At 37.3% G+C, this 13,639-nt stretch overlaps 3 protein-coding genes across 3 annotated transcripts; 1 reads left to right on the top strand and 2 right to left on the bottom strand.

The window, feature by feature from the left end:
* Positions 1 to 50: 50 nt before the first annotated feature.
* LOC6560518 (protein Wnt-5) lies at positions 51 to 13,376 on the bottom strand. Its single transcript, XM_032734579.2, has 10 exons — positions 13,319 to 13,376; positions 11,258 to 11,654; positions 3,031 to 4,579; positions 2,558 to 2,642; positions 2,007 to 2,187; positions 1,435 to 1,930; positions 1,189 to 1,368; positions 894 to 996; positions 656 to 823; positions 51 to 571 (listed from the first exon to the last, which is right to left on the bottom strand). The coding sequence occupies exons 2-10, from the start codon at positions 11,374 to 11,376 to the stop codon at positions 384 to 386; spliced, it is 3,069 nt and encodes a 1,022-aa protein (XP_032590470.1). The 5' UTR covers positions 11,377 to 11,654; positions 13,319 to 13,376; the 3' UTR covers positions 51 to 383.
* Positions 6,660 to 7,023, top strand: LOC6560517. The gene has a single exon (XM_001987060.2). The coding sequence runs from the start codon at positions 6,700 to 6,702 to the stop codon at positions 7,021 to 7,023; it is 324 nt and encodes a 107-aa protein (XP_001987096.2). The 5' UTR covers positions 6,660 to 6,699.
* LOC6560516 (probable salivary secreted peptide) lies at positions 7,398 to 9,017 on the bottom strand. The gene is made up of 2 exons (XM_001987059.2): positions 8,670 to 9,017; positions 7,398 to 7,605 (listed from the first exon to the last, which is right to left on the bottom strand). The coding sequence occupies exons 1-2, from the start codon at positions 8,853 to 8,855 to the stop codon at positions 7,429 to 7,431; spliced, it is 363 nt and encodes a 120-aa protein (XP_001987095.1). The 5' UTR covers positions 8,856 to 9,017; the 3' UTR covers positions 7,398 to 7,428.
* Positions 13,377 to 13,639: the final 263 nt, after the last annotated feature.

Genomic DNA, 13,639 nt, shown 5'->3' with positions numbered 1-13,639 from the left:
AACTCAATGTAAAGCATTTCTTTTTTTTTCCAAAATAAAAATCACTTCTATGAATTCTCCAATTTTATAATTTGTCATAAGAATTTTTAAATTGTTTACTGCACTAATTTTATACTACATACTTATATTTTGGTCTATATGGGTACCATCCATATATATATAGACACACTTTAAAGTTTAAACCTTATGGAATAGCCGTGATTGTAAATGAGTGGGTGGTTCAGAATAAATCCATTTGGCAACAGCCATACGTAACTTAATTAAATTTAATAAATAATATTCTAAATCGATATATATATATATAAATATGCTTTTAATTTATGTGTGTTATGTGAATCGTGATCAAATGGACATTTTGTTCTGTGTGCTGCCTATAGTATAACCTATTTACAAGTGTGCTCCTCGAGTACTTTTGTACATACATCGCATTTAACCTGGCAGCACCAGTGGAATTTGCAACTGCAGCGCTCACGAACGATTATATTTTTGGTGTTGTAGCCCCGGCCACAGCAAAGGATACCGCAGCCATCGAGCCCCGACGACGATTTGTTACAGACGCGCCCGTGCGTACCTTAAAAACAAAAAAACAAAAATACCCAAAAGCAATTAGCAAAGGAAAATGTTCAGAAAACGAATCTCATGAAATGAAATCTACCTGACCACTGCAAGAGACGATTGGTGCGGCACCAGTCGGGGCTCTCATCTAAATAAATTAAATCGTGCGCCGTGGGAACCTTAAACTGGCTGTTTTTCACCTGTAGACGACCGCGTTTATTAAGTTTAACTTCAGTAGCCTCTTCATACTTTTCGCGCAAGTAGTCACCTATGAAAATGAAAATCGTTTGAATTATAATTTCTTGTAGGGTCACAGGATATCATCATTATGGACTTACCAATCTCTCTGATTGAGGATAATTGCTGCCAACACGTGATCAAACTGCAAGAACCCGAGACTCCATGGCACTTGCAAGTAATGCGTGTTTTTTTAATGACGGCCTATTTTTTTTTAAAGGAGAAACAAAGTTTTAATTAACAACGAATTTGTCGAATGGTATCGATAAGGATTTATCATGAAATTGAGTATGCTTATGCACATATTTAATTGTCTTCGCACATTTTTTAAATATTTGTATAATTGAATTTAGTTTACAAATTGATTTTCCAATTCGAATTTGTTTATTTTCTTACCCTTCGGCCGGCTTCATTGTTGTGCAAATTCATAAGACTGCGAGCCTTTAAATTAGTATTCGTTAGTACAGGTGCCTCTCCGCTGACGGCCCGTTGATTCTTGCGCTTGCGTTTGCGACGCTTTCCGCTATTCTCTCCATTGAAAAGCTTGGAGTTTAAAATTTCCCGATTGATTTTCTCCTGTCATGGAAAGCATATGTTCGTATCATTCGTGTAATTCACAATTATTATTAGCATCAATCTCACCTGTAATTCAAGCATTTCAGCTTCTTTCAATTTTGAATTGAGAATCTCCTTTGTAATGCGCTCCTGCAGCTCCAATAAATCGTCTGGATTGATGCGTGGCTCGTTTCCATCGGCACCTCCGCTGGAGTCCTCTTGCCTGGGCGGTGCCAAAGATGAGACTAACGTCGCCGATGGACGTATTGTTGTTGATGTTTTATCAGGATGCGGTTGCTCTTTGTTTTTATTGTTGTTGGCTTTGGGGGGGAGTTCATACAAAACGGATACCGTTGCTTTATTATCTGCCTCATGATCAAATTTCGACTGTTTACTATTTCCAGGAGTCGCCATATCCGACTCCCTAGCCTCCTTCGTACTATCAATAGCTTCCAACTGCTTACGTTTTTGTTGCTGAATCTGTTGCTGCTGCTGTTGTGCTTGACGACGCTCGGGATGGCCGGCACCTCGAGTTCCGCGACGCGTCTCCTTTTCGCGCACATCAATGAAATCTGTTGCAAATCTACAACAAAACAAACATAAATGAAGTACAAATTGTTAGACTAGCTTAAGCAGGTTGGCTGCACTTCTGCACTTACTTGTATGCATACTCGAGATTGTCACCGCAGCCTCCCCAGGTCCAATCGTCGTGCAACTGCTTGGGTCGAGAGCCCCGCGAGCAGCCGCATGACGTCAGCTGGCCGTCTCGACACGCGCGGGCAATAAAACTGGTAACAGTTGCGGCCGCCAGCGCATGTATGAAAGCCATTTCTGGTGACCCTAAAATAGATCCAAAATGGAATAGTATTAGAATCGATTATGGGCATTGCATTAAATTAGTTATAAGTCAAACTACAAATATAAAATTTACAAATGTAAACAAACAAAATGGGTTATTAATTAAATATTTTGATAATAATTATTTAAATACTATTTACAAATTTACAAACCGATTATTAATTAATTATTAAAATCATTAAATTTAGATATTATGAGAACAAACAAAACGGAATAGGAGTAGAATCGATAATGGGCATTAATAGCGCAATCAATTACGATATTTGCAGACTATATAAATAATATTTACAAATTTTTTGGTGCTAGTAAATCTTAAGTCTACCTTAACTCTAGCTAATATTAACAAACTTACCCAAGCCAGTCATGGGACCAAAAACGGTTACATCATCTGGTGTGCTGCAATTCCAGCGACGATTTTTAAATTGAAATTGGCATTCCTACAAATATAAAATACAATATTATTATTCTTACTAATGCAATCGAGCTTATAAAGATTATAAAAGTAATTAAAGAATTGAGAAACTCGACTAATCTCAACAAGAAATATAATAATATATAAATTCTAAACAAGAGAGAACCATGAAGAAACTGACTTGATTACTGTGGATGCTTGAACTGAAAGAAAGCGACTAACAACTTATACAAGCGACAAGGATGGATTGAGCATAAAACAGTTGTATTTCAAGGAAAAGCAATCAAAATAAAACTAGTAATGAGTAATGACAAAATGGAACTGAGCTTTTGATAGAAACCGAGTGCTGGACGGATCACTCATCTATGCTAGCCAGACTTGGGCTATAAATAGCTGAGTCTCAATTGACTTACTTGGATGGCAGCACGCGCCCCACGACTTATGGCGGGCATAACACTTGTGTGCAGGGCGCATAGCTTTTTCTGTCCATACGTTAGCCCGTCGAGGGTGTAACAATTATCTGGATTTAGATCGATAGTCTCTGAATAGGCGATGGGTGTGGGCGTGGTCTCGTTCTCATGCTCACTACTATTTGGCACCATCATGCCGAACTGTTGCATGTTGGCTAGCATAAATTCGCGACCATTGGTTACGCCCGCCGACGTCATAATAATGTCATGGGCAAAGTAATTGCTTGGATTCGAGAGCTTCTCCTGGTCGGAGGGTACGCCGCCAATATTGCGACGCTTGTGTTGGGAGCGGGTGACGCGCGAGAGGATCTGCAGATCGGGTGCATCGGCCGAATGCACTTTGAACGAATCGGGTATCTCAATGGAGACGGCAAACCGTTTCGTATTGTTTATGGTCTGGATGATGGGCTCGAAGCGTGGTCGCATAAATTCCGCCTGGCCACGAAACCATTCATCCCGTTCTCGTTGTCGCTGCTGCTCCTCCCGCTGACGCTGGCGAACGCATTTCGGCGAATCGGGATTCCGCAGGCAAGCTGGACGTTTTGTTGTACGCTTGGCGCCCGATGCCGCCATATCCGGGAGGAGAGTCGGCATCGTTGTCAGCGGCACACTTTTCGCTGTCGTCGTTGTCGTTGTTGTCGTCGTTGTCGTCGTCGTTGTCGACTGATCATCACTTAGCAGATGCACATCGAATTTGCCACGCTCTTTGGAAATGGAGTCACCAATTGATTCCTCTTCGTTGTGATAGTAGCCACCGAATGGCCTTTGGCCCGGAGTATGTGCACCCAGCGGTACTTTGCGTGTGGGCGGCGCAATTGGGGCCGCATATTGAAGCACGGGTCTTTGGGGACGCTTCACCGATTGCTTCTCCTTTTGCAGACTGGGGAATTTCACGAATTTCGACTCGAAATTGTTATCGCTCTTGGTCATGTTATGCAGGAACAGGATGTGCTTCTTAAGATCATCGATATTCGATGTGGGATCGGGCGGTGGCGTTGTGCTTGTGTACACAGCTGCTGTTGTACTCCGCCGTTTCGCTGCCGTTGCGAACGCAGATCGCGTTGGACTTGGAGGACTCGCTGCGACGGGCGATTTATTCGAGACCGGCCAGCGGAGTTCCGGCGATGCATTCTTCAGGGCCATGGGCACGATAAATTTGCGATCCTCATCGGTGAGACTGGCTGGCAGACCGTTCTCATCGGTATCCTCGTCGAGGAGTATTATTTGCTTCTGGTCCATCTCCTCCTGAATGGGATGAATGCGCCGTGCCTGGGCACTGGGCGTCTCCAGTCTTTTGGTGAGATCGGCCTTAACGTACCCGGTCTCCGAATCACGCAAATCCACCGGCTTGATGAAGGTGCCCAGCTTGCGCAGCCCCTCCTGATGCATATAGGCCTGTTCATCTTTGGTGATGTTCAGTGGTATACTCGTATTCGACAGCTGCTCCTCATGTGCTCCAAATTCAATAAACGGCGATCTTAGTCCCAAGCAGCTGCAACAAAATAGGAAGACATCAATTTATTATTTAAGTTTTGACGGTTGACAGTTGACTGCTGAAAATACTATGATTTATTGGCCAATTGATGAGATGGGCGAAAACATGGCAAAAAAAAGTATAATAATGTAATGTAATCTAGAAATGGAACCCTTCGGATTATTTCCAAAAAATAACTTAGATTGGGAGGTGTCGGAAATAACAATCAATTATAGTCAAACTCGAAATTATCAACAATCTCGGCGTTCCTGATCAATCCCGACAATCTTTATAAATGCAAAATGATCAAAAATACCCTACAAAAATATAATTTTTTTTTGGAAAAGGTAAATTTTAATGAACTAAACTAATTCCAAGCTGCCAACTTCTCTATTTAAGCATTTTAAACGATGGAATTCCATCTATAAAAAGTCAGAAATATTCAAGAAATTAATTGACATTAATCACCCATTTTCAAAAACTATTTTAAAATATTTTTTTTACGAGTTCACGTTGCTCAATCCGACCATGAAGAAAATATGTCTATCTTAAAATAATTATTGCAATATCTATCTAAAAATAATTAATAAACAAATATTTGTTTAATTCTAATTTATGTTCTTCTGTTTTAACATATTTAAACTACTAACACTTGACAGGTTTTTGGTTTGACTGGGATTTTTACAGTTTTTGCTCGAAAAGTTTAAAATCCTTATCACGCAACAACCCACGACAGGACCGCAACTCATGTATTGGAGCATTATTCTGCTGAATAATGTATTTGAGTCTGCTTGATGCTCCATAAAAACTGTGTTCATCAAATGTATATAACCCTCCGATCTCATTGTGTGGATCATGAGTAAAGCACCGCCACAGCTTCGAGTACGAAAAAGCTCTCAAACTTCTGCAAATAGTGCCAGTAATAATTTAAACCATTTGAACCATCGAAATTAAATTGATTCGTATCATAAAATACCACTTTTAGCCAATCCAGGGTCCAGGACATGTGTTCTTTTGCCACATTTAATCTGGCCTTCATTAATACTGGCTTTGACCACAATTTCTTCCAAACCAATCGATCACCACCTGATAACATTTATTGAACACGATTTTGCAATATTTGTAACCTTAAATCAAATAGAGTTTCAGAAGCCGTTGCATTTTTATCGAGCCCAGCCCGATAGACGTAATTAACGATCTTAGCCAGTACCTCAGGCTAGAGTCTTATCTTATCTATTTCTACATATAAAATATTAAATAAATATTTATATTTTATTATCCCATTCAAAGAAATTCCAAATAACGCCCTACTTACTTTTCCGAAGGCTAGAAAGTGACTGCCTTTAATCCCATTTCACACCCAAAACTAGATAAAAAAAAATAACACAAATATGCAAAAAAAAAAATGGTGGGAAAAAAAACTAACGGAACTTTCATTTCAATACAAATCATAACTGTGTAAGAAGAAGAAGCAAGGTAAACCAGGTCCAGTCAGGCTTGGATTTTCGCAGAGTGTAAACCAAGGCCAAGGACCCGAATACTTATTTTAAGGGTGGGATTTTAAAATGCTGTCTGAAAAATACGTCGGAGATAGCTGAGATTTCTAATGTCGCTTGATAGTGCTAACCAATATTGGAAAACAACCGCTATGTTTGGTATGACGCAAATTGCTTCGATTATGTAACCGATGTGTTGAGTGATTGGTAAGGTAAAATGGAACACAACACAAAAGCTGCATTTTCCCTCGAAAAACATAATGTTCGATTAAACGGGTTTTTCAAGTTGCTGTTGAGACATCATCAAAGAACAGTTACAGCTGTTTCAACACACATATATAGTTTTTGGTGGAGGGTGGGGGTGGCTTCGACATTCAATCTATGGGACATGTGTATTTGTCTTTATTGTTTTTGTTTTTGTTTTTTTATTATAATTATTTTTCTTTTCGGCGAGGTTGGTATCAAATTTGTCAAAGTAGGGCAGCGATTTCTCGATTTGGAAAGTGCATCATGGTATAAATAGCGAGAGACACTCCAACGAAGTCAACAGTTCAATATTTTCATCGAAGCCCATCGAAGTAAGCAGAGCAGCAAGCAATGAACCCCAGAAGTGCGATATTCATTCTGACCGTGTGCGCCAGCATGGCTCTTGGCATAAACGCATTGGGCAACGCTGCCGAAGGAGATTACACCTATGGCGCCAAGCAGGCGACGAGTGAACTGATCGCCCGTGAGACTATCATCACCAGCAAAACCCTGCTCGGGACGACGACAAGAACATATACGCTGGTGCAGGCGGGCACACCGAAGACCATCCACTATATCAATATCAGAAATCTGAAACGGAGACGTGGCGCCACAGCGACAATCGAGTCTGGTGGTGTGACCGCCACGACACTCACAGTTAGATTCACCTCACAGCGCAGCAGCGGCATTAAGTCTGAAATTGAAATATGGGGTGCATAAATTGTGCCTTGAAATAAATATTTAACGTTATTGAACCAAGCATAAAAATCATTTGTTTCTTGTGTTTCACATAACAGCTTAAAAATCGGCAAACTCAATTACCACCATATCTTATATAGATTGTTTTTAACAAGCAGACAACAGCTTTTAAATCCTTATTGCTTTTTTTTGTCAATTATCGATAAAACGAATTCAACTTGATCGAACGAGAAGTTAAATTCCAAATTGGAAGTCTCTGTTCTTTGGCTCGGCCTTAAACTGATCAAGAATTGATATATATATATGTATATATATATATACATTACTTCTGCCAGTTTAATTGCACAACTTTATTATACGCTTTGCATTGCTTTGCTCTCAAAAAACCACAACACTTCAAGTGAAACAACACTTGGCCTTATTTATTTATTTTCCATAAATTTCAACACGAAATATTAGTCCGTAATTATACTGCGATTGTAGCTTGATGTGGACAAAGTTAAAACCAGGCCCTCCAGAATAAATCGTAGCATGGCCTCCCGTGTTGTTTGTCACCTGGTCGAACGCTCGGATTCCCGTAATGATGCGCCCATTACCGATACCCTAAAGTGTAAGGTGTGCGAAAACTGAATTATATATATATATATTTTGATCTTGTTGGGGATGTTCTTGCTTATGCTGAATGATAGATGTGAACAATGCTCTAGCTTGTTAAAATGCACTCAGATATTGTAGAAATGTTGTTACACACCATTGCCTAATTGAACAGCTAAGGACCGATATGATATATACGAGTATATATATATATATATATTTAATGGTAAGTGGATGCGTTGCTTTATTGCCTCGGGAAGAGAGGAGAAGCTAACCGACAAAAGGCAGATAGGTAAGCCTAATAAAAATGCTATCAACTTCCAGTTAAGGTGGCACTTAAACAAAATTTCAAATATACTCGGCGACTTATTTCATTATGTCTAGCTCGGTTTAGGCCAGAAAATTATCTGAAATGCTTTTAGGCAGTTTAGTCTTTAGTGGATATTATCACAGCAGAAGTGAAAATCGTAAAAGATTGGCTAAGAGTTTGCTCTTACATCTTTACAAAAAGAAATTAATTGTCTTAAGATTCTAGATTCTTTAAGCAGTTGAAGCATACTGCGATAAAAGCTTTTCCGCAGAGCTCAGTTACTATTGAGTTACTTGAAGCTAGTTCTCTATAAGAGTATATTCCGAGGGGAATCATATTTTCCCAGCAATTTAACAGTTAAACAGTTAAAATAAATGTACTACGAATTCAGAACGAAATATACAATATATAAATAATGTTAATCAGCATGTGCTAAACGTGAAAACAAAAATAAAAACCTCAACGATTATCGTCAAAAACAGACAAACAAACAAATGAATGAATGGACGGACAGACAGACAGACAGACAGACAGACAGACAGACAGACGGACGGACAGACGAGCATGTGGACAGGCTATATTTACTGGATACGTATAAAATGAATACATATATAGATGTATATAGATGCTTTCTTTCCTAATAACTCGATGATGATGATGATGTTGATGATGATGATGCAAAAGCATATTTAATAAACGCACAGTTGCCACATTTGTTGGCATTAATAAATATTACAGATGATGTCGCCGTGGAGCTGCTTACATTTGTTGGATATTTGATTTCATCTTCCACATATTTCTCTGGCGAGGAGCCCTGAGCAACGTTCTCAGCGTGCAACAATTGGGCCGAATTCGAAATGTTGCCCCATGTACTGGATACGGATAGAGCAGGTGCCACAAACCAGATGAAGAACACCAAAGGGACGATCGCAACAACAGTTTGAAGCATTTCCAGAAATATTCTCAACAATTTCTCGAGTGTCCTTGGAGAGTGACGATGATGGGGTATATTAATATATAAATATATATACTTATATGTGTTGCGTCTTCTAATTATTACGAGTGTTATCAGTTCAATTCCGTAGTGTTCTCAACATGTGTTTCTAGTTGCACACATATATATATATATATATATATATATAGTAGTGTAGAAAGAGATCTTCGATTGTATTATTCAGTATACGCTTTGAATACAGCTCGAACAGCCGCTCCTCATAAATACAGATTTTCAACTAATTCATGGCGTTGGACGAGGGGTTCTTTCTTACTTTTGTTTTTCATTTGAGATGGCACTCGAAAACAGCGAGAACGGTACAGATTATATTTTTACTTATACGAAGAAATACTCAATGTACTCTCATCATCCCAGCCTGGTGAGTCAAAGTCTGAGTCAAAGTATTGCTCAAAACCTTATCAATGCGGAGACGAGTACGTCAGCGATCCGGAATTAAAAATAAAGCAAGAAATCACCTCACACCGAAGATTATATACCCTTCCTTAATTTTTTAGCAGAGTGTTCTACAAACAGTATTATCTATTTTGTACGCTTAGAATAAATTGTACTTGTTTGTTTACTAATTATTCCGATGACAGCTATATAATATATGTGTCAAGTCTCAACAAGATAATAGATACATATACCAAATAGATCGGACAATAAATGGACACGTCTGATCATGAATGTACACATATATAAGCTTTATGGGTTTGAAGACATCGTCTCTAACCAAGCGTTACAAACTCCACGACAAAATGATAATGCTCCCTAACAAATAATAAAATATACGTCTTTGGCAGGCCGGAAATGGAACACCCTTGAAATCTATAACACTCAATTCACAAATGTTTCACTGATAATTATATAAGAACTATAAATATAAGCGCTCTTTGCATAGAAAGAGACTTTAAGCCACTCCTCCTCCGATCTGATCAAATAGGTATATTTTTATATACCATTTTTAACGCGTTTAACAAACGAGTAGCACCCTTAGTAAGAGTATTATTTACACATATTCTCGCCTTTTCTCTTATACTGCAAACAAATTAATCTTTAATTGAAATCTCCAGGCAACTAATAAAAAATACGTTCAATTTGAATAGTATTCATTTAGAGAACAAATCAGGAAACCTATTTTCTACATAGAATAAAAACATGGATTACCGGATTTGAATGCAATATTGATCTATCGATTGACATCAATGAGCCATTTCTGTTCAAAATCGGTGCAGCTTTCACAAATCCAATAAGCTAATCACACAGCGCCATCTGGCGGAATGCATGCGAACTTTTCAAAGATGTTTAACGATGTTCACCTAGGCAACATCAGCATCAGCATCAGTCGCCGCTGTTAACTGATAAAAAAAATAAATATATGGTTACGCAAACAAATAAATTAAGAATGAATTGTAAAGAATTGTTTGTCAATTACGATGTCTAAGAGGCAAATGAAGAGTAAATGTAAAGCAAATAACAAATTGGGCCATTTCTCAAACAAACTTAATCTTCTGTGATTTCAAAATAACCTAATTCGTTGGAGTACCACAAGGAAGTCACCTTGGCCCCTTGTTATTCACGTTATTTATAAATGATTCTAAGTCTATAATAAGTCACTCTCAGGTGTCGAGAATGTAAAACTTTGCCTGTCGCCTGCTGACTCTTTTTCCGGACTACAAACTGATTTAGATAGTTTTCAAAGCAGGTGTCAAGTAAATCTATTAAAACTTCATTGAGATAAATGCAAATTAATGTAAGCTAAGAAACAATTTTCTTTACTATTTTCTTCTCCTGCTAATGTGTAAATCATTTTTAAAGGTTTGAACTCATCCATCTTTTCTTCTCTCACTCAGCTCAACTACTTTAGCTATATATATATATAATATATAAAGTTCGTAATGGGTTATATAGAATTGTAATAAAAGTCAGCATTTTGCTCCATTATTTAGAAAAACAATTCAAGTGGCAGAAGACTCTTAAAAAAAAGTCAAGATGAAGAAAACCATAATTTTATTCAACGTTTCTAACTAATTTTAATTCAATAAAAATTTAAATCAAAAAAAAAAATTTTATGAAAGAGGAAGAAAATTAACAAAAGATAAGAGCACCGGTTTTTTAAAATTAGAACTGATAAATATGAAAATTATAAATAAATAAACGACTTCAATAAAGTGGGTAAATATGGTAACACGATCCGAACAATCACATAACAAATCCGAACACTTTTCGTGTGCGAAGAAATAGCTTAATTGATTGGTTCTTAGAGGGGATGATGATCATGATGATGATCTCTCAGCTTTCTCAGCTCTCTGATATGTGGTGCATTAATCGAAATTAAATAAATGTGGTATACTTACATCCATGTTGGCACACCTTGCAAGCCAGATGCAGCAACGCGACCTGCTGATGCCGAAAGCAGCACAAAAGTCATTAGTATTGTGCAGAAGAGAAAATGCTTTCTCTCTAGAACTGACATTGTTCAAGTCGGATAATGGATAATGGACGACCGATTTAAAATGGCAATATAACAGTTCTTATAGACTCTCTTTATTCCTCAATGACTGGGACTGGATCCGGCGGCGTCGCTTAATGTTGCAAGTTATATGGCAAGTTCTTTTATCATAGGCATCCGTGGGCGTTGATCAAAATTAGTTTTTATCATTTTCGTTTGGTTTGTTTTTTTTTAAGGATTAGTTGGAAACATTTTTTGATTTTTCATTCGTTTAACTTCGCGCAACACACAATTGAAGACAACTGCAAAAAAATACACACATATTAATTTCAATGACTTTTTGCTTACAAATGTGTATTTTTGTTTATATTTTCTTTCGTTTTGTTATTCCACTTCACTGGGTATGTAAAATACGGGGAATATTAAGAAAACAAATTACATATTTCACAGTATTTACTTATGCACCTGCCGAAGCAGCATCTTTTAGAAGAATTGATCGCAGCTGTTCTGTAAAAATTGTGGCAGCTCTATTAAACAGTATTTATTGCACAAATATTTTATTGATGATTTAAATACATTTTTAAAATTATTAATGCTTTTCTATCAAATGGTTTTAACGTTTTCCATCACATTTCAAATTTTCACTACAAATTGAGAGAGTTGCCACATTGTACGTATTTATATGAGTATATTTTACGAGTTTTTGTGCTGCATAAAAAGGGAAATTTATGGATAACCCATGAATATTTACAATTTACCAACAAATTGCTTATCTTTTAATTGACCTGCTTTTTAATTAATTTCCTATCTAAAATACAAATCAGTATTTGCCATGCTCCTCACACACACTATGTGTGTACACATTTTAATAATCCTTTTACACACACACACAGGCGACCTGCGTATATATATATATATATATATATATGTATGTGTGTGTGTATATGTGTTCATATGCGTATGTGTGTGTGTATATGTGTTCATATGTGTATGTGTGTGTGTAATCTTTTGTTCAAAGAACACCGCGACTAATGCATTATGAGAAATCTGCGCAACAAACATAAATATGTATGTATGAGTGTACATACATTCACCCATCCATACATACAAATAAAATCCTTTCGTTTGCCACAATCAAATGCTCAGGGAAACACACACAGACACCCCTGTTTTCAACACAGACACGCACACACACACACACACACACACACACGCACATACATACATAAATATGTAAATTTATTGTGGTAACAAATTACAGAAATACGCATGAATGTAACTATGTATGAGTGTATGCATGTATGTGTGTAAAGGTTTTGTTACCATTATTTGTAATTGGTTATGGGACTGATTTGACACACATGCACGAAATACAAATTTATGTGTGTGTATGTATGTGCTAGGTGCTGCTGCTGCTGCTCCATATATCTCATTACATACATGCGAGTGTGTATGTGTATTTATGTTGTACACTTGTATGTATGTGTGTGTATTTTAACTAACTGCACGACTTGTTTACGGGAAGAAGAAGAGATGCGTGCCTTTTCAAAACATGTATACACACACATGCACAAATACATATACGACAACCATTCTTAAGCTGTCTGCTGTAAGAGCGGTAAACATACATATACACACACATGTATATACACAGCTCCTTACACACACACACACACACACACACGGAATGTTAAATTTGTTTGTAAATATGTATATTTTGTTGATATGTTTTTTATGTTGATATCTCACATATTTGTATGTGTGTCTTACATTTGTTTATATGTAATTATATATATATATTTATTGCATTCGACACTGGCACAAATTCATCAATTAGTTACACTCAAATACATACACACACACATACTACATGCATTTATTTCAAATCAAATTCATCGCGTTGTATTTATGTATGTGTATGTGTGTGTGCGCGCGTCTGTTTGTATATGTTAATCACAAAACGTACAGAAAACGCATCCAAATAAAATAAAGAAGCGCGCTGTGTTTGACGATGAACGGAAAATTGTAAATAACTGCAGAACTTGTTTGCCATTGAAGTCTTTCGTGGTGAGTTGTTAATAACTGAACAACAACACGCATATCGATTCTTACGATAGTTGTAAGCGATAACTTTGATATATTTTTGACTTGGTGGCAACACCAGCTGTTGCGGCACCTTGCTCATGTTGAGCAACATCTACATGATTATTTTTTTCTCTCATATTGTTCTTATTGTAGCTTCGCATCATGTTGCCAAGTCAAAAAGTTTTTTAATAATATTTTATTT

Source organism: Drosophila grimshawi, unplaced genomic scaffold (genome assembly GCF_018153295.1).
Source record: "Drosophila grimshawi isolate 15287-2541.00 unplaced genomic scaffold, ASM1815329v1 contig_1369, whole genome shotgun sequence".
NCBI classification, from domain to species: Eukaryota; Metazoa; Arthropoda; class Insecta; order Diptera; family Drosophilidae; genus Drosophila; species Drosophila grimshawi.
This window is presented reverse-complemented; position numbering and strand designations above follow the sequence as displayed.

What these genes read in the sequence shown, in the direction of transcription:
- LOC6560516 (XM_001987059.2), bottom strand. Translation starts at nt 8,855, where the DNA reads ATGCTTCAAACTGTTGTTGCGATCGTCCCTTTGGTGTTCTTCATCTGG. An exon ending in AAATCAAATATCCAACAAAT is followed by an intron (nt 7,606 to 8,669) that starts GTAAGCAGCTCC and finishes CTTACACTTTAG; the next exon opens with GGTATCGGTAATGGGCGCAT.
- LOC6560517 (XM_001987060.2), top strand. Translation starts at nt 6,700, where the DNA reads ATGGCTCTTGGCATAAACGCATTGGGCAACGCTGCCGAAGGAGATTAC.
- LOC6560518 (XM_032734579.2), bottom strand. Translation starts at nt 11,376, where the DNA reads ATGTCAGTTCTAGAGAGAAAGCATTTTCTCTTCTGCACAATACTAATG. An exon ending in AATCTCGAGTATGCATACAA is followed by an intron (nt 1,931 to 2,006) that starts GTAAGTGCAGAA and finishes GTTTTGTTGTAG; the next exon opens with ATTTGCAACAGATTTCATTG. An exon ending in TCGTCTCTTGCAGTGGTCAG is followed by an intron (nt 572 to 655) that starts GTAGATTTCATT and finishes TTTGTTTTTAAG; the next exon opens with GTACGCACGGGCGCGTCTGT.